A 21,981-nucleotide genomic window follows, 5' to 3' on the forward strand; every position below is an offset into this window, starting at 1 on the left:
CTTTAAATAACTAACACCATCATAAACACCACTACCCATACTCTAGCTCATGATCATGGACTCTGGACGATACAAATTGCTATGGTCTTTAAATATCCATGGTTACCCAATTATATTTATCTTAAGACACCTAAGGTTTAACAGAATTCAGGAAAGGAATTTCCCTTTGTATATATATCAGTGAAGTTTACTTGCATTATCTAAACAGTGAGGTGAGATCTCTTGACTTGATGGAGCCTTGGTAGAAAGTCATTCACTGCAGTGTAATGATTAGAATATTCACTATCTTCTTTCTCTGCCTCAAAAAGAAGTCTAAATGACGGTGATATTTTTTAAATGACTGTTAATGGAAATGAAATATTTATAATGAGGTAATAAAAATGTATATATTTGGAGAATGGCTTTGACCTGAGAAAAGGAAAATATTTGAAAATTCCATTAGAGAACTTTATCTTCACTTAGTGATTTTTGGATTTTATTAATTATGCCAATAATGTCTATTTTTATTCTATTTTCAAAGATCGCCTACATAAATAAGAAAAATGAAATATATTGAGCTAAAATAAGGTAAAAATATTTTCAATTTATTTACTACTGTCATATAATGAATCAAACACTAACTTCGTTCTCATAAGGGCTATAAACACTATCATAGAGATTACATGAGATACTTCTATTTTAGATAATGTACATACTACAATTTTAGATGAAGAAAACTTCTAGCCATAAATATTTTAAGAATAGAAATTTAGAATGTGAGTGATTTTAGGCAATAAAATAGGCTAATTTCTTGCAGAAATCCCTGCCAATTATGATTTAAATAAAATAACCAAAGAACATCTTTCACTGCTTAATAGAATAACAGTTAAGAAGCCTAATGACATCTACTTCAAATTCTTGCATCTTCCTGACATTAAAATTGTTTTACATGCAATATCTTATTAAGTTATAAATAATTTAATTCTACATTTAAGAAAGTATTAATAGCACTAGAATCAAAGCCACAGTTTCATTTATTTTGCCCTGTGCCTCTCAGCAGATTTCTGCCATGGGTGACAGGGAAACAAGCAACCACTCAGAAGTGACTGACTTCATTCTTGTCGGCTTCAGGGTCTGCCCAGAGCTCCACATTCTCCTCTTCCTGCTTTTTCTGCTTGTCTATGCCATGATCCTTCTAGGAAATCTTGGCATGATGGTCATTATTATGACTGATCCCCGGCTGAACACACCAATGTATTTCTTCCTAGGCAACATGTCCTTCGTTGATCTCTTCTATTCATCTGTTATTGCACCCAAGGCTATGATCAACTTCTGGTCTGAGAGCAAGTCCATCTCCTATGCAGGCTGTGTGACCCAGCTCTTTCTCTTTGCCCTCTTCATTGTGACTGAGGGATTTCTCCTGGCAGCCATGGCTTATGACCGCTTCATTGCCATCTGCAACCCACTACTCTACTCCGTTCAGATGTCAACACATCTCTGTGTTCAGTTGGTGGCTGGTTCCTATTTTTTTGGCTGTATCAGCTCAGTCCTTCAGACCAGCATGACATTTACATTATCCTTTTGTGCTTCTCGGACCATTGACCATTTTTACTGTGATGACCGTCCACTTCAGAGGATTTCTTGTTCTGATCTCTACATTCATAAGATGGTATCCTTTTTCTTATGCAGCATTATCATTTTGCCTACCATAATTGTCATTATTGTGTCTTATATATATATTGTATCCACAGTTCTAAAAATACGCTCCACTGAGGGGCGAAAGAAAGTCTTCTCCACTTGCAGCTCTCACCTAGGAGTCGTGAGTGTACTGTATGGTGCCATCATTTTTATGTATTTTATCCCTGACAGATATCCTGAGCTAAGTAAAGTGGCCTCCTTGTGTTACACCCTAGTCACTCCCATGTTGAATCCTTTGATTTACTCTCTGAGAAACAAAGATGTCAAAGAAGCTCTGAGGAAGATCCTGGGGAAAAAACTATTTTTATTTAATTCTATAATGACTGAAAATAGAGTTAAGTAAATATAATATTCTGAAAGTGCTGAGCTTTATAATAACTTAGAGAAGCACTGATTCAAATCTTAAGAGGCTTTATTTGTTTGAATCCCGTATATGAAGAATACATACTTTGGAAGATGTATTTGGACTTAATTGGAATACATCCATCAGGAAGATAGACTATATTTTCTCTGGCTGTTGATTTTGGAATGGGATGACTTTCTCTGTACTTCCTTTTGGATAATGATAATGATTACCAGAATATATTGTGTTCAAATCGGCATTTTAGAAAAATCACATTGGTAACTTGTGGTAGATAAATATTCATACAAGAAGATAATCACTGTCTTATGACAGTGGAGAAAGGGAATACCTTTAAAATTACAGATAAACTAAACAAAATTAATGGTTGATAAAGTTAAAACAAGGTAAAAGTGAGTAATGACTTGTAATGTTTGAGTATCTCTAACTGGGGAAATACCACCTAACAAAATGAGAAGGAAAGTATGAGTAATAATAGTTAATCATTAAGAGTTAACAAAATAAAGTCAGATCAGACTGGTCTTTCTCATCCTACTTTGCCTATGGGCTTGATAGTCAACTGTCTTGACTTTGCAGAAACTCTTATTTCTCAGTTTAATAAAAGAACACTAATCTCCAGTGAGCAAAGAACCTTGCGCCTGGGATTTAGGTGAGGTGAAACTGAAAAGAATTACGAATTTCTTGAGGCTTTTTCTGTTATAGGACTCAGTGTGTTCCATGAAAGATTCTGTATTTTACAAGCAAAAGAGTGCTAGTAAAACATGCCTAAATAAATTGAAGACCACATTTATCTAAAATATTATTACTAATTTAATCTCATCTTGTGGTATCCCATTACATTTATAATTATAGTTGATTGTAGAGTCATAACTAGCTAATTTTACTAAATGGTAGTGTTCAAGGTATTTAATCCTTACTCGGCTGCTGCTACACTAACAGAATGAAAGTAGAACACTCCCTAACACCATACACAAAAATAAACTCAAAATGGATTAAAGGTAAGACCAGAAACTATAAAACTCCTAGAGGAGAACATAGGCAAAACACTCTCCGACATAAGTCACAGCAGGATCCTCCATGACCCACCTCCCAGAATACTGGAAATAAAAGAAAAATAAATGAATGGGACCTAATTAAAATTAAAAGCTCCTGCACAGCAAAGGAAACTCTAAGCAAGGTGGAAAGAAAGCCTTCAGAATGGGAGGAAATAATAGCAAATGAAGCAACTGACAAAGAATTAATCCCAAAAATATACAAGCAACTCCTGCAGCTTAATTCCAGAAAAATAAATGACCCAATCAAAAAAATGGGCCATAGAATTAAACAGACATTTCTCCAAAGAAGACATACAGATGGCTAATAAACACATGAAAAAATGCTAAACATCACTCATAATCAGAGAAATGCAAATCAAAACCACAATGAGGTACCATTTCACGCCAGTCAGAATGGCTGCTATCCAAAAGTCTACAATCAATAAATGCTGGAGTGGGTGTGGAGAAAAGGGAACCCTCTTACACTGTTGGTGGGAATGCAAACTAGTACAACCACTATGGAGAACAGTGTGGAGATTCCTTAAAAAACTGGAAACAGAACTGCCATACGACCCAACAGTTGCACTCCAGGGCATACACACTGAGGAAACCAGAATTGAAAGAGACACATGTACTCCAATGTTCATTGCAGCACTGTTTATAATAGCCAGGACATGGAAGCAACCTAGATGTCCATCTGCAGACGAATGGATAAGAAAGCCGTGGTACATATACACAATGGAGTATTACTCAGCAATTTAAAAGAATACATTTGAATCAGTTCTAATGAGGTGGATGAAACTGGAGCCTATCATACAGAGTGAACTAAGCCAGAAAGAAAAACATCAATACAGCATACTAACGCATTTATATGGAATTTAGAAAGATGGTAACGATAACCCTGTATACGAGACAGCAAAAGAGACACAGATGTATAGAATAGTCTTTTGGACTCTGTGGGAGAGGGTGAGGGTGGGATGATTTGGGAGAATGGCATTGAAACATGTATATTATCATATGTGAAACGAATGGCCAGTCCAGGTTCGATGCATGATACAGGTTGCTAGGGGCTGGTGCACTGGGGTGACCCAGAGGGATGGTATAGGGAGGGAGGTGGGAGGGGGGTTCAAGATGGGGAACACATGTACCCCCGGGGCAGATTCATGTCAATGTATGGCAAAACCAATACAATATTGTAAAGTAATTAGCCTCCAATTAAAATAAATAAATTTTAAAAAAATAAAAATTTAACCTCCTTTTAACATTCGGTTTTTAATATAAGAAATATCTAAGTAAATTGTTAGTTAATAATAGTATATGTTATTTATTATTATAAATAATAAATATATAATTATTATAAATAAGCAAAACTAAATTTTCTATTTTCTTGTTCATTTTCCTATTCTTCAGGTGAAGACGAAACCTTTAAAAAAAAAAAAGACTTTGTGAGTCATTGATCAAAAATATAAATTCTTGGATTTAAAGAAGACCTGCACGTTATTTTTTTAAACACTTTATTGAGGAATAATTGGTTTGAAATAAACAGTATGTATTTAAAGTTAACAACTCTGTGAATTTTGCGGCCAATAAAAACACCACCACATCAAGATACAGAATGTTTCCTTCATTTCCAAATGGTTGACTGTGCCTCTTTTCAGGCCATGCTTCCCTCCAAACCCATCTCCAGATAACCAGTGATCTGGATGGTATGTAATAGAATCATACAGCATGTCATCTTTTCTCTCAGGCTTCTTCACTGTGTAAAATGATTTTGAGATTTATTCATTTTGTCATGTATAAGTAACCCATTCTCTTTATTGCTGGGTAATATTCCATTTTCCATTGTACATATACACCAAATTTTGTTTATGTACTCTTAAATAAATGGGCAATTGATGTTTGATCAGCTTTTAGATATTGTGAATACAGCTGATATATGTTCATATGTGTTTGCCTAGTTTGTTTTCCTTATCTTTGCTGACTTTTGAAGCTTGAGATTCTGAGATCTCATAATAAATATGTTTGATTTGAAGAGACTACCAGGGAAATATCTGGAAATAAAGAACAAAGAAAAAAATATTTACCGAACAAAATCTACTAAGTCTCAGGAAGAGTGAGAATCTATGACATTTGAGCCAGGACCCACTCCCTCCCTGCCCTCTCTCATCCCAGCAGAGCTGAAAGTGCACTTAGGCAAGTACAGGCAGGAACATAGAGATCCCACTGCTGCTGGGAAACAGTCAAAGGGTACCATGTCCCCTTGATTGTTGTTGCTGCAAACATTACTTGTGCCCTCCAGCTCCACAATGAAGAAGGTCTATTCAATGCAAGGGTAGCTAAAACATATGATGATCTCTACCCAACCCCCATTCAAAAGCTCTACCCTAAGAATGCCAGGCCAAGTACTGTGCCTCAATTCCAGCTGCTCCCATTCTCTTTAAGGACAGAAGTTTTATGCTCAGAACACCATAGGCTAGTGACCTCCCTCAAAAACCTTCTCCTAAAGCAGGAGTGTCATTCTAACCAAACTGAACCACTGTGCCTGCTTGTTTCAGAAGAGATGAACACAGGTTTTACATAGAAAGTTGTACCATGATAACAGAGGGCTCCACAGCTCTCTCCACTTGAACTGACTCTATTTGGAAAAACATGTAGTCAATTCAAGCTTAAGTGAACTCTAAAACTTAATAAATATTTGGTATAAGCAATTAAGAGGAGACTGGTGGTCCCATGAGAGCGAAAAGCTAAATGTAAACCAACTATTAGGCTATCTGGTGCACAGGGCAATGCTCAGTAAGTTCAGTTCAATTCAGTCACTCATTCGTGTCCAACTCTTTGCAACCCCATGAACTGAAGCACACCAGGCCTCCCTGTCCATCACCAACTCCCAGAGTCCACCAAAACCCATGTCCATCGAGTCGGTGATGCCATCCAACCATCTCATCCTCTGTTGTCCCCTTCTCCTCCTGCCTTCAATATTTCCCAGCATCAGTCTTTTCAAACGAGTCAGCTCTTCGCATCAGGTGGCCGAAGTGTTGGAGTTTCAGCTTCAACATCAGTCCTTCCAGTGAACATTCAGGACTGATCTCCTTTAGGACAGACTGCTTGGATCTCCTTGCAGTCCAAGAGACTCTCAAGACTCTTCTCCAACACCACAGTTCAAAAGCATCAATTCTTCGGCGCTCAGCTTTCTTTCTAGACCAACTCTCACATCCATACATGACCATTGGAAAAACCATAGCCTTGACTAGACGGACCTTTGTTGACAAAGTAATGTCTCTGCTTTTTAATATGCCGTCTAGGTTGGTCATAACTTTCCTTCCAAGGAGTAAGCGTGTTTTAATTTCATGGCTGCAGTCACCATCTGCAGTGATTTTGGAGACCAAAAACATAAAGTCAGCCACTGTTTCCATCTATTTGTCATGAAGTGGCAGGACCGGATGCCATGATCTTAGTTTTCTGAATGTTGAGCTTTAAGCCAACTTTTTCACTCTCCTCTTTCACTTTCATCAAGAGGCTCTTTAGTTCTTCTTCACTTTATGTCATATGGGTGATGTCATCTGAGGTTATTGAAATTTCTCCCGGCAATCTTGATTCCAGCTGGTGCTTCCTTCAGCCCAGTGTGTCTCATGATGTACTCTACATATAAGTTAAATAAGCAGGGTGACAATATACAGCCTTGACGTACTCCTTTTCCTATTTGGAACCAGTCTGTTCCATGTCCAGTTCTAAGTGTTGCTTCCTAACCTGCATACAGGTTTCTCAAGATGCAGGTCAGGTGGTCTGGTATTCCCATCTCTTTCAGAATTTTCCACAGTTTACTGTGATCCCCACAGTCAAAGGCTTTGGCATAGTCAATAAAGCAGAAATGGATGGTTTTCTGGAACTCTCTTGATCTAATTATGTGCTGATGGTTGCAGTTGCACTCCCAAGCTGGTAGTTTTCTGGCCTGAGGTGATCCAGCCCTCAGGTCTACAGGATCTATGATCAGATTAATGGCAAACTCTAACAGGGTTTTGTCAGGGAATGTTTAACGGGAGGATTCCTATGTGCTGTTGCTCATAAATTCTCTGATCCTTATCAGCTTCTGCCAGAAGCGAGTAGAACTGCAGGCAGCTCTCAGGACTGAGGTCATTGTGTGAGACAGGCTTGGGTCTCCTTTAGTAAACATTCTCTTTATGACAAAACTGCTTAGTCTTGCCCCCCTTTTCTTGAGATATGGATTGTCTCCTGGCCTTGTGACCATCATTATCCCTTGTTTCCCTGGTAATGGTTACTGGTCATTTGGTTTTCTGATCTTTATCATTGATGAAAGAAATTTCTTGTACTACAGCCTATATATACTCACAGGAAAATCATTAAAGTACATTTGCTCCATCATAGCTTAGGTCCCCGTGTCATTTTTGTTTCTCTCTCTCTTTCTCTCTCTCTCTCTCTAGCTAATTCTCTGGGGTGTAGAGACCTGTCGTGCTCACTTTCCTGCCTGGGCTTCTAACACTCTCTCGAGTGCCTTCATCCCCCTCGAGAGGGCGCCTGGTGCCTTCGTGAGCGATGCAAGCTCTGTACCAAGAGCTTTATTGGTTTTCTGTGTAAACCAGGGACTATCAGCCTCTTCCTCTCTTTCACTTTCTTATCATTAACTCCGCACCACCAGGTTCCAGTCCATTTAAGGACCCCCAACACCAAAAGGGACCTTTCCAGACATCTGCTGCCAGTCCCGCTGTCCCTGTGGTGAGTCCCTGCTGACCCACACCTCCTCAGGACACCCTCCAGCAGTAGCAAGTAGTTCGGTTCAGTTTCCTGTGGAGTCACTGCTCATTTCTTCTGAGTCTTGGTGCACAAGGGTTTGTTTGTTCCTTTAAACTGGAGTCTCTGTTTACCCTACTCCTGTGGAAGTCGTGTAATCAAATCTTGAAGGCCTTCAAGGTCAGATTCCCTGGGGATTCCTAGTCCCTTTGTCAGGTCCCCAGGTTGGGAAGCCTGATGTGGGGTTCTGAACCTACACAACAGAAGGAGAACTTCTTTGGTGTTATTGTTCTCCAGTTTGTGGGTCACTGACCCAGTGGGTTTGGAAATTGATTTTATCATGATTGTGCCCCTCCTACTGTCTCACTGTGGCTTCTTCTTTGTCTTTGGGTGTGGAGTATCTTTTTTTAGTAGGTTCTGGTGTCCTCCTGTCAATGGTTATTGAGCAACTTGTTGTGATTTTAGTGTTCTCACAGGAGGAGATGAGTGCACATCCTTCTGCTCTGCCATCTTGAACTGGAAGCTGCCTATATCTTTTTGAATTATGGTTTTCTGTGGGATGACTTTGAAGTAACATAGGTATTAGCAAGATCAGACAGTCATAGCTGCATCTGTGATTGCAAGGCATGAAGAGAGGTGGTATTAAAGTATCACAGAAGCCTGGAAATCTCTTCAAGACTGACAACCATGGTGAGGTTTGCCCACTAGATGCTAGAACCAAAATAAGAAACAATCCAAGAAGCATACTGAAACAGAAAGAAATACCTTCTCTTCTTATGTCCTCAGTTCTGCCTTTGTACTGTTAAAGCAACCATAGACAAAAGGTAAATGAATGAGTGCAAGATTTGGCTATAGTTGTGTGATCACTACTCTAAAATATACAAAGATTCCACAACAAGTATGTTGGAAAATAAGAAACCACTTCTTTTAGTGCAAATTTGGCATAATGCATTCTATTAGTTTCTTTATTCAATGGGTTTATTATTTTGCCTTCAGTTCTAACATGTTTTTCCTGGATATAGTGTTTTCATTTGGTCTTTTGTTGTCCTGTCTTTTAGCACTTTAAGGATAGTATTCTATTGTCTTCTGGTTTGAATTTTTCTGACAAAAAATCTATGCTTTACATTTTGTTTGATAATATACAATTTTTTTTCCTTCTTGTTGCTTTGACAGTATTTTTCATTCATTTTCAGAAATTTTATCCTCCTGTGCCTTCATTCCATTTTCTTTCTGTTCCTTTTACTTGAGTTTTTGTGAATTTTCTTATATCTGTGTGTTTAGAGTTTCTATCCACTTTCAAAAGAAAATTTGACCATTATAGTTTCTAATATTTTTCTAATCACCTCCTTTCTAATTATATTTGTAATATGTTCTCAGTTATCACTGAATGTCTGTTAGGGTTTTGTTTTTTTTTTCATTTTTAACTCTATGAATGTTTTTTATTTGTTTAAATTGCTTTGTATTCATGTTTAAAATTTTCTTGAATTGTTTCCTTTTTCTCAGGAATTACAGTCATTTGCTGCTTATTGTACAGTATCTAAATATGGCTCATATAATTTCTACAAACTTTAGATTTTGTCATGGAAGTTCTTATAGTAATTACTTTCTCACGAGTAGATGTGGAAGCATCTTAAGTTCTATATTTTTCAATGTTATCTGAATTTTATATTTGTAGTATAAGCACACATTTCAGTGAGAATGTATTATTCTTTGTATATTGGAGTGCATTAGTTGTTAATATTGTGGTTATATCTTTTGAAGCTAAATTATTGATGGGGGTTGTGGCAAAAATGGCAGACTAGGAAGACCTTGAGTTTACCTCCTCCCACAGACACACCAAAATTGCAACCACTTACAAAGTAGCTATCTATATAAATAACCTAAGGACTGTCAGAAAAACTTTCCACATCTAAAGACCTGAAGCAGGAACAACAGGGAGGTGGATAGGAGAGGTAGAGACACATTATAGTCAGGACAGACACCTCTAGGTTAGCAACCCACAAATGGAAGGAGTATCATAAGTAGATGTCCTTGCCAATGAACAGCATAGCTATTCAACATCCCCACATTAGGCTTCCGAGCCCAGGAGGGCCTGCACAGGGAAGATAAGCCCTCAGAAAATTTAGCTTTGACAGCCTGAAAGCTTTCTATTTGGAAAAACTGGAAGACTGTAGGGAACAGAAACTTCACTCTTTAACTGTGCATACAAAATGTCACACACTCTGAGTCCCAGTACACAAGCAGTAATTTGAAAGAAGCATGGGTCAGACCCACCTGCTGATCTTGGAGAGCCTCCTGGATAGGCTGAAGGCAACTGAGACTCCCCCCTTGGAAAGGGAACACTGAAAATAGCCATTTGGAAGTAGCCATTTTGAGGAGCTCTTTCCACTGTGATGACATCAGCCTACCAAGTGTCATTTTGGAAACTTAAACCTATCAGTACTGGAGGACATACCCACCCACGCTCAGCTCCAGCAGGTCAGTTCCAGCCCAAACTCCATTGAGCTGTGCAGACAGCAAATCAGGGACCCTTCACCACCCTCAGGAGGCCAGCACCAGCCTGATTATCCCTTGGCTAAGCAGACAGCTGCATGAGGACCTGGCCCTACTCTCCAGTGGTCCAGGAGCAGCACTACCCACCACCCCTGGATACTCAACCAATCATGAGGATGGGATCCCTTACCCTCCAGTGGGTTCAAAGCAAATGTACAAGGCATAGCCACATAGCCAACTGAGCTGGGGTCCAACCCCCACCTGCCAGCATGCCTAATATTCTAAGTCCTACCATTACAGAAGGGTACATGCATCCCATATCAGGGCAACACTAGGACCTATACCTCTGATGACCAAATGAGAGAATGCTTCTGGACCTCATTGGATGTTTCCTACACAAAGTCACTTCTCCAAGAATGAAAACTGTAACTGATGTACATAGGAAAATACATAGAGAACTGGACAAAATAAGGAGACAGAGAAGTACATTCCAGATGATGAAATAAGACAAAACCTCAGAAAAAGAACTAAACGGAGAGGAGATAATCAATCTAGTTGATAGAAAGTTGAAGGTAATGATCTAAAACTGCTCATGGAACTCAGAAAGAGAATGAATGAATACAATAAGGATTTCAGCAAAGTTAGAAACTATAAATGAAAATCAAAGAGAGCTGAAGAATGCAATAACTGAAATAAAATCCACACCAGAAGGCATTAGCAGTAGATTAGATCAGAGGAATGAATCAGTGCTCTGAAAGACAGGTCATTGGTAATTACACATGAGGAACATAAAAAAGAAGAAAAGAATTTTTTAATTAAAATAATCTAAGAGACTTTTGGGATGATATCAAATATGCCACTGTTCACACTATAGAGATAGCAGAAGGAAAAGCGAGAAATGAACAGAAAACTTATATGAAGAAATAATGGCTGAAAACGTCCCTACTTCAGGAAGGAAACAGACCCCTACGTCCAGGAAGTATAGAAATTCAAGTTAGATTAACTCATAGATCCACATCAAGACACATTAACATTAAATTATCAACTATTAAAGATAATGAGAGAATCTTAAAAACAGCAAGACAACAACAAATAGTTACATTCAAAGAAACTTGTATAAGACTGTCAGATAAGTTTTTAGTAGAAAATAGGCAGGCCAGAAATGAGTAGCATGGGCATGATGCATTCAAAGTGATGAAAGGAAAAACCTACAACTAAGAATACTCTACCCAGCAATGCAATTATTCAGATTTGAAGAAGAGATAAAGATTTTTCCAGACAAATAAAAGCTAAAATGGTTTAGAACCAGTATATTGGCTTTATAAGCAATGGTAAAGGAACTTTAAGCAGAGAAAAAAAAAGGCCACAACAAAAATGGGAAAATTATGAATGAGAAATCTCATTGGTAAAAAATACATATAAGATAGTGGATCAACCATTTATAAAGTTATAAGAAGGTTAAAAGACAAAAGTAGTAAAATATTTTATACTCACAATATGTGATAAGGATACCCAAAGCAAAAAGATTTAAAATATGGTGTCAAAACCAATAAAAGTAGTACAAGGATTTAAAATGTAAGGCTGAAGGAGCCTTGTGAACTACAGCCCTTGGGTGGCAAAGAGTTGAACACAACTGAGCGCTGAGCACACATACATGCACATTCAAACTTAAGAGATCATCAATTTAATCATATGTACAGAAAGAAAGAATGATGGATAGATAGATAATGCTCAGTTGCTAAATTTTGTCTGACTCCTTGCAACCCCATGGACTATAGCCTACCAGGCTCCTCTGTCCACGGGATTTTCCAGTCAGGAATACTGGAGTGAGTTGCCATTTCCTTCTCCAGGGGATCTTCCTGGCTCAAAGATTGAACCCATGTCTCCTGTGTCTCCTGCATTAGCAGGCAGATTCTTTACCTTGAGCCATCTGGAAAGTCAGACAGATAGATGTTGTTATCATCTTCCTATATATAGTAACCTATATATGCCATCTTCAAGTAGTCTTTATCCCCAGCATTCAAGGACATATAAATATCAACAATTCAGTCAATGTGGTCACCTCTTAACTAATTGAAAATAAATGTTATCTGATCATCTCAATAGATGCACAAAAACTTGCAAGATTAAACATCCATTAATGATAAAAATGCTGAACAATGAGAGTCTAGGGGGACTATATCTCAACATATTAAATATGCAAAATTTTCATCCAAAAACTGCAGAATATACACTCTTTTCAAGTGTACACAGAAAATTCTTCAGGATAAATCACATGCTAGGCCACAAAGCAAGTCTCAGGAAGTTTCAGTTCAGTTCAGTTCAGTTCAGTGGCTCAGTTGTGTCCGACTCTCCACGACCCCATGAATCACAGCATGCCAGGCCTCCCTGTCCATCACCAACTCCCGGAGTACACTCAAACTCATGTCCACAGAGTCGGTGATGCCATCCAGCCATCTCATTCTCTGTCGTCCCCTTCTCCTCCCGCCCCCAACCTTTCCCAGCATCAGAGTCTTTTCCAGTGAGTCAACTCGTTGCATGAGGTGGCCAAAGTATTGCAGCTTCAGCTTTAGCATCAGTCCCTCCAATGAACATCCAGGATTGATCTCCTCTAGAATGGACTGGTTGGAGGATGTGACCAGTGATAGAAGCAAGGTCCGGTGCTGTAAAGAGCAATATTGCATAGGAACCTGGAATGTTAGGTCCATGAATCAAGGCAAATTGGAAGTGGTCAAACAGGAGATGGCAAGAGTGAACATAGACATTCTAGGAATCAGTGAACTAAAATGGACTGGAATGGGTGAATTTAACTCGGATGACCATTATATCTACTACTGTGGGCAGGAATCCCTTAGAAGAAATGGAGTAGCCATCATGGTCAACAAAAGAGTCCGAAATGCAGTACTTGGATGCAATCTTAAAAATGACAGAATGATTTCTGTTCGTTTCCAAGGCAAACCATTCAATATTACAGTAATCCAGGCCTATGCCCCAACCAGTAATGCTGAAGAAGCCGAAGTTAACCGGTTCTATGAAGACCTAAAGACCTTTTAGAACTAACACCCAAAAAAGATGTCCTTTTCATTATAGGGGACTGGAATGCAAAAGTAGGAAGTCAAGAAACACCTGGAGTAACAGGCAAATTTGGCCTTGGAGCACAGAATGAAGCAGGGCAAAGGCTAATAGAGTTTTGTCAAGAGAATGCACTAATCATAGCAAACACCCTCTTCCAACAACACAAGAGAAGACTCTACACATGGACATCACCAGATGGTCAACACCGAAATCAGATTGATTATATTCTTTGCAACCAAAGATGGAGAAGCTGTATACAGTTAGCGAAAACAAGACCAGGAGCTGACTATGGCTCAGATCATGAACTCCTTATTGCCAAATTCAGACTTAAATTGAAGAAAGTAGGGAAAACCACTAGACCTTTCAGATATGACCTCAATCAAATCCCTTATGATTATGCAGTGGAAGTGAGAAACAGATTTAAGGGACTAGATCTGATTGATAGAGTGCCTGACGAACTCAGGAAGTTTAGGAAGACTGAAATAATAATAAACATCTTTTCTGACCACAGAGATATGAGACTAGAAATAAAGTATAAGAAAATAGCTGCAGAAAAACTTCAGAGACAAAATCATGTGGAGATGAAATAATTTGCTATAAAATAAACTGTGGGTCATTTCAGAAATCCATGAAGAAATCAAAATAACTGAAGACAATTGAAAACAAAAAACAATTATCCAAATTGTGGGAAGCAGCAAAAGAAGTTCTAAGAGAGAAGATTATACTGGTATAAGTCTACTTCTAGAAAGAAGGAAAATCTCAAATAAGCAATCTTATACATAAAAGAACTTGAAGAAAGAATAAATTAAAAGACAATCAGAATACAAAGTGGGTAGTAAGAAAGAACAATGATCATAGAAGAAATAAAATAGAGATTTAAAAAATGAAAAAGACTAATGAACCAAATATCTGATATTTAAAAAGATAACAAAATTGATAAGCTTTTAGCTAGACTCATCAGAAAATAGAGACAGAACCCAAATCTATATAATCATAAATAAAAGTGAAGTTACAACCAACACCACGGAAACACAAATTATAAAACATTACTAAGAAAAACTGTATGCCAATAAAATGGACAACTTAAAAGAAAAGGACAAATTCCTAGAAATGTATAATCTCCTAAGACTGAATCAAGAAGAAATAGAAAATGTGAATAGACTGATTGCCAGTAAATAAATTTAATCAGTAATAGTAGTCTCCCAACAAACAGAATTCCAACAAACAAACAGCTTCACAGGTGAATGCTACCAAACATTTCAAGGAGACTTAACACCGATCATTCTCAAACTATTTCAAAAATTAACAGTGTGGAGAGTCCTTAAAAAACTGGAAATAGAACTGCCATAGCTTTTGAACTGTGGTGTTGGAGAAGACTCTTGAGAGTCCCTTATACTGCAAGGAGATCCAACCAGTCCATTCTAGAGGAGATCAATCCTGGATGTTCATTGGAGGGACTGATGCTAAAGCTGAAACTGCAATACTTTGGCCACCTCATGCGACGAGCTGACTCACTGGAAAAGACTCTGATGCTGGGAAAGGTTGGGGGCGGGAGGAGAAGGGGACGACGGAGAATGAGATGGCTGGATGGCATCACCGACTCTGTGGACATGAGTTTGAGTGAACTCCGGGAGTTGGTGATGGACAGGGAGGCCTGGCGTGCTGTGATTCATGGGGTCGCGGAGAGTCGGACACGACTGAGCGACTGAACTGAACTGAACTGAACTGATGACCCAGCAATCGCACTCCTGGGCATACACACAGAGGAAACCAGAGTTGAAAGGGATACTTGTACCCCAATGTTCATCACAGCACTGTTTATAATAGCCAGGACATGGAAGCAACCTAGATGTCCATCAGCAGACGAATGGATAAGAAAGCTGTGGTACATATACACAAGGGAATATTACTCAGCCATTAAAAACAATACATTTGAATCCATTCTAATGAGGTGGGTGAAACCGGAGCCTATTATACAGAGTGAAGTAAGCCAGAAAGTAAAACACCAATACAGTATATTAACGCATATATATGGAATTTAGAAAGATGATAATGATAACCCTATATGCGAGACAGAAAAAGAGACACAGATGTAAGAACAGTCTTTTGGATTCTGTGGGAGAGGACGAGGGTGGGATGATTTAGGAGAATAGCACTGAAACATGTGTATTATCATATATGAAACGAATCACCTGTCCAGGTTTGATGCATGAGACAGGGTGCTCAGGACTGGTGCACTGGGATGACCCAGATGGATGGTATGGGGAGGGAGGTGGGAAGGGAATTCAGGATGGGGAACACATGTACACCCGTGGCGGATTCATGTCAGTGTATGGCAAAAACACTACAATATTGAATCTTAATTCAGTTCAGTTCAGTTCAGTCACTCAGTCGTGTCCAACTCTTTGCGACCCCATGAATCACAGCACGCCAGGCCTCCCTGTCCATCACCAACTCCCGGAGTTCACTCAAACTCATGTCCATCGAGTCAGTGATACCATCCAGCCATCTCATTCTCTGTCATCCCCATCTCCTCCCACCCCCAATCCCTCCTAGCATCAGACTCTTTTCCAGTGAGTCAACTCGTCGCATGAGGTGGCCAAAGTATTGGAGTTTCAGCTTTAGCATCAGTCCTTCCAATGAACACCCAGGATCGCCTCCAATTAAAATAAATAAATTTATATTTTAAAAAAATTGAAGAGGAAGGAACAGCTTTCAAACTCATTCTATAAGGCCAACATCACACTGATGACAAAACCAGACATGACACCACAACCAAAGAAAAAGTCAGCATCATGTTTAACATAGATGCAAAATCCTCAACAAGATATTAACAAAAAAATTTTGAACAATATATTAAAAGTATCATACACCATCTGCAAGTGGGATTTATCCCCAGCATGCAAGTATGTGTCAGTACCAACAATTCAGTCAATGTCATCACCTCCTAGCTAATTAAAAATAAAAGCTATATGATCATCTCACTAGATGCACAAAAGCTTTTAACAAGAATTAACATCAATTATGACTAAAATGATCAACAATGAAGGTCTAGAAGGACTATATCTCAACATAATAAAGGTTGTATATTACAAGCCACCAGCCAACCTCATACCTAACATTGAAAAGCTGAAAATGCTTCCTCAAAAATTAGAAATGAGGAGAAGGAACAAGAGGGCGGAGGAGTAGGATGGCGAGACCACTCTTTCCCCCACAAATTCATCAAAAGAACATTTGAACGTGGAGTAAAGTCAACAAAACAACTTCTGAATGCTGGCAGAGGACATCAGGCACCTAGAAAAGCAGGCCATTGTCTTCGAAAGGAGGTAGGAAAAAACATAAAAGATAAAAAGAGAGGCAAAAGAGGTATGGATGGAACTCTGTCCCAGGAAGGGAGGCTTTAAAAAGAGAGAAGTTTCCAAACACCAGGAAACACTCTCACTGGCAAGTCTGTGGTGAGCCTTGGAACCTCAGAGGGCCACATAACCGGGAGGAAAAAAGAAAAAAATAATTAAAACCCACAGATTACCCACCAAACGGTAACTCCCAGCGGAGAAGCAGCGCAGTCACCTGCATATGCCATTAGCAATTGGAGGCTGGGCAGGGAGGAGCCAGCTGAACTGCTTAGAGAGAGGACTGGGCTTGAATGCCGCGAGAACAATCTGAGAGATCTAACAGGGGATAGAAAAACAGACTGGGATAGCTTCCCCATGAAAAGGCGGAAAGCTCTAACCTAAGACTCCGCCAGCCCCGCTCACAGAACAAAGGGCTGAGCAGAGCTAGCCGGCTGCGGTCGGCCCATCCCCCATCCCCCGCCGAGACAGGCAGGGAGGTTAGCTAGAGCCGGAGGGGGCAACCGCAGTCCCAGAAAGGCATCCGATACAAACCGCAGGCAGGCTTCGTTGCTAATCAAGACTTATTGGGCTTGGGCCAATCGATATCTGCCTGAGAAGGTGTGCCGGTTGTACACCCAGAAAACGGAGTGGCAGGGACTGGGGAGGCGATAAGTCACAGCAACCGCGCAGGCCAAAAACCCGGTCATCTGAGCTGATCGGACCGGGGAAGGCACAAAACACAGACCCAGCCAAGACTGTGCCTTTGTGGAGTACCCGAGAAACTGAACTTGAGACGCTCAGACCTGGGAAGTGCATAAAACCCAGCGCTGGCCTCGGACAGATCCCAGCAGAGCAACCTAGAGCCTGTGCAGTGTAGACTGGGACAACACATGCGCTGTGAGCGGGGGCAAACCCAGTGTGGCTGAGACGCTACGAGCACTCCCCACAGATGCCAGAGATATTTGTCTGCAGCGTTCCTCCCTTCCCAGAACAGGACTGAACAACTGAGCCTTAAAAAGTGTCCACCCGCCCCCTAGTATCAGGGCGGAAATTAGACACTGAAGAGACCAGCAAACAGAAGCTAAAACAGAGGGAACCACCTTGGAAATTACAGATAGAGAAGTCTAGAGACTACTCCAAGAGTAAGACCAAAAACCACAGGCAAGAGGCTTATGCCCGAATCCTGAGAACACCAGAGAACTCCTGACTCCAGGGAACATTAATTGATAGGAGCGCATCAAATGCCTCCATTCAGTTCAGTTCAGTCGCTCAATCATGTCCGACTCTTAGCGACCCCATGAACCACAGCATGCCAGGCCTCCCTATCCATCACCAACTCCTGGAGTTCACTCAAACTCATGTCCATCGAGTCTGTGATGCCATCCAGCCACCTCATTCTCTCTCTTCCCAGTCTCCTCCTACCCCCAATCGCTCCCAGCATCAGAGTCTTTTCCAGTGAGTCAACTCGTCGCATGAGGTGGCCAAAGTATTGGAATTTCAGCTTTAGCATAAGTCCTTCCAATACCTACACTAAAACCAAGCACCACCCAAGGATCAACAAGTTCCAGAGCAAGACATACCTCAAATTCTACAGCAACACAGGAACATAGCCCTGAGCTTCAATATACAGGCTGCCCAAAGTCACTCCAAACCCACTGACATCTCATAACTTATTATTGGACACTACATTGCACTCCAGAGAGAAGAAATCCAGCTCCACCCACCAGAACACCGACACAAGCTTCCCTAACCAGGGAACCTTGACATGTCACCCGTCCAACTCCACACACAGCAAGGAAACTACATAATAAAGAGAACTCCACAAACTGCCAGAAGAGGGAAAGGCCACCCCAAGCAAAGCAATATAACCAAGATGAAGAGGCAGAGAAATACCCAGCAAGTAAAGGAACAAGATAAATGCCCACCAACACAAACAAAAGAGGAAGATATAGGGAATCTACCTGATAAAGAATTTCGAATTTTGATGGTGAAAATGATTCAAAATCTTGAAAGCAAAATGGAGTTACAGATAAATAACCTGGAGAAAAGGAGTGAGAAGATGGAAGAAAGGTTTAATAAGGACTTAGAGGAAATAAAAAAGAGTCAATATACAATGAATAATGCAATAGATGAGATCAGAAACACTCTGGAGGGAACAAACAGTAGAATAACAGAGGCAAAAGACAGGATAAGCGAGCTAGAAGATAGAATTGTAGAAATAAATGAAACAGAAAGGAAAAAAGAAAAAAGAATTAAAAGAAATGAGGACAATATTAGAGACCTCTGGGATAGTGTTAAATGCTCCAACATTCGAATCATAGGAGTCCCAGAAGAAGAAGACAAGAAGAGAGACCATGAGAGAATACTTGAGGAGATAATAGTTGAAAACTTCCCTAAAATGGGGAAAGAAATAATCACCCACGTCCAAGAAACCCAGAGAGTCCCCAACAGGATAAACCCAAGGTGAAACACTCCAAGACACATATTAATCAAATTAACAAAGATCAAACACAAAGAACAAATATTAAAAGTAGCGAGGGAAAAGCAGCAAATAACACACAAGGGGATTCCCACAGGGATAACAGCTGATCTTTCAACAGAAACTCTTCAGGCCAGGAGGGAATGGCAAGACATACTTAAAGTGATGAAAGAAAATAACCTACACCCCAGATTACTGTACCCAGCAAGGATCTCATTCAAATATGAAGGAGAAATCAAAAGCTTTACAGACAAGCAAAAGCTGAGAGAATTCAGCATCACCAAACCAGCTCTCCGACAAATGCTAAAGGATCTTCTCTAGACAGGAAACACAGAAAGGGTGTATTAACTCAAACCCAAAGCAATAAAGAAAATGGCAACGGGATCATACTTATCAATAATTACCTTAAACATAAATGGGTTGAATGCCCCACCCAAAAGACAAAGGCTGGCTGAATGGATACAAAAACAAGAACCCAATATATGCTGTCTTAAGAGACCCACCTCAAAACGAGGGACACATACAGACTGAAAGTGAAGGGCTGGAAAAAGATAATCCATGCAAATAGAGACCAAAAGAAAGCAGGGGTAGCAATACTCATATCAGATAAAATAGACTTTAAAACAAAGGCTGTGAAAAGAGACAAAAAAGGAAACTACATAATGATCAAAGGATCAATCCAAGAAGAAGATATAACAATTATAAATATTTATGCACCCAACATAGGAGCACCACAATATGTAAGACAATTACTAACAAGTATGAAAGGGAAAATAAACAACAATGCAATAATAGTGGGAGATTTTAATAAGCCACTTACATCTATGGATAGATCAACTAAACAGAAAATTAACAAGGAAACACAAACTTCAAATGATACACTAGACCAGTTAGACCTAATAGATAATCTATAAGATATTTCACCCCAAAACAATGAATTTCACCTTTTTCTCAAGTGCACACGGAACCTTTTCCAGGATAGATCACATCCTGGGCCATAAATCTAGCCTTGGTAAATTCAAAAAAATTGAAATCATTCCAAGCATCTTTTCTGACCACAATGCAGTAAGATTAGATCTCAATTATGGGAGAAAAACCATTAAAAATCCAACATATGGAGGCTGAACAACACGCTGCTAAATAATGAACAAATCATAGAAGAAATCAAAAGAGAAATCAAAATATGCATAGAAATGACTGAAAATGAAAACACAACAACCCAAAACCTCTGGGACACTGTAAAAGCAGTGCTAAGGGGGAAGTTCATAGCAATACAGGCACACCTCAAGAAACAAGAAAAAAGTCAACTAAATAACCTAACCCTACATCTAAAGAAACTAGAAAAGGAAGAAATGAAGCACCCCAGGGTTAGTAGAAGGAAAGAAATAGTAAAAATTAGGGCAGAGATAAATGCAAAAGAAACAAAACAGACCATAGAAAAAATCAACAAAGCCAAAAGCTGGTTCTTTGAGAAGGTAAATAAAATTGACAAACCACTAGCCAGACTCATGAAGAAACAAAGGGAGAAGAACCAAATCAATAAAATTAGAAATGAAAATGGAGAGAACACAACCGACAACACAGAAATACAAAGGATTATTCGAGAATACTATCAGCAATTATATGGCAATAAAATGAATAACTTGGAAGAAATGGACATATTCCTAGAAAAGTACACCTTACCAAAACTGAACCAGGAAGAAATAGAAAATCTGAACAGACCCATCACAAGCACGAAACTAGAGGAAGTAATCGGAAATCTTCCAGCAAACAAAAACCCAGGTCCAGATGGCTTCACAGCTGAATTCTACCAAAAATTTAGAGAAGAGCTAACACCTCAGTCAGTTCAGTTCAGTTCAGTCGCTCAGTCATGTCCGACTCTTAGCGACCCCATGAACCACAGCACGCCAGGCCTCCCTGTCCATCACCAACTACCAAAGTTCATTCAAACTCATGTCCATTGACTCGGTGATGCCATCCAGCCACCTCATTTTCTGTCGTCCCCGTCTCCTCCTACCCCCACTTGTTCCCAGCATCAGAGTCTTTTCCAGTGAGTAAACTCGTCGCATGAGGTGGCCAAAGTATTGGAGTTTCAGCTTTAGCATCAGTCCTTCCAATGAACACCCAGGATTGATCTCCTTTAGAATGGACTGGTTGGATCTCCTTGCAGTCCAAGGGACTCTCAAGAGTCTTCTCCAGCACCACAGTTCAAAAGCATCAATTTTTCAGCGATCAGCTTTCTTCACAGTCCAACTCTCACACCCATACATGACCACGGGAAAAGCCATAGCCTTGACTAGACAGACCTTGATTGGCAAAAGAATGTCTCTACTTTTTGATATGCTATCTAGGCTGGTCATAATTTTCCTTCCAAAGAGTAAGCGTCTTTTAATTTCATGGCTGCAATCAGCATCTGCAATGATTTTGGAGCCCAAAATATAAAGTCTGACACGGTTTCCATTGTTTCACCTTCTATTTCCCAAGAGATGATGGGACCAGATGCCATGATCTTTGTTTTCTGAATGTTGAGCTTCAAGCCAACCTTTTCACTCTCCTCTTTCACTTTCATCAAGAGGCCTTTGAGTTCCTCTTCACTTTCTGCCATAAGGGTGCTGTCATCTGCATATCTGAGGTTATTGATATTTCTCCTGGCAATCTTGATTCCAGCTTGTGCTTCTTCTAGCCCAGCGTTCCTCATGATGTACTCTGCATATAAGTTAAATAAGCAGGGTGACAATATACAACCTTGACGTACTCCTTTTCCTATTTGGAACCAGTCTG

General features: G+C 39.7%; 1 protein-coding gene across 1 annotated transcript; it reads left to right on the top strand.

Moving 5' to 3' along the window:
• Positions 1-1,048: 1,048 nt before the first annotated feature.
• On the top strand, positions 1,049-2,020 carry LOC129536077 (olfactory receptor 9K2-like). The gene has a single exon (XM_055394827.2). The coding sequence runs from the start codon at positions 1,049-1,051 to the stop codon at positions 2,018-2,020; it is 972 nt and encodes a 323-aa protein (XP_055250802.2).
• The last annotated feature ends 19,961 nt before the right edge of the window (positions 2,021-21,981 follow it).

The sequence above is a fragment of the Moschus berezovskii genome, chromosome 6 (assembly GCF_049115385.1).
Source record: "Moschus berezovskii isolate FMDL1 chromosome 6, NW_MosBer_1.0, whole genome shotgun sequence".
Lineage (NCBI taxonomy): Eukaryota > Metazoa > Chordata > Mammalia > Artiodactyla > Moschidae > Moschus > Moschus berezovskii.

Excerpts from the sequence above, each read along its gene's own strand:
- LOC129536077 (XM_055394827.2), top strand. The coding sequence starts at position 1,049 with ATGGGTGACAGGGAAACAAGCAACCACTCAGAAGTGACTGACTTCATT.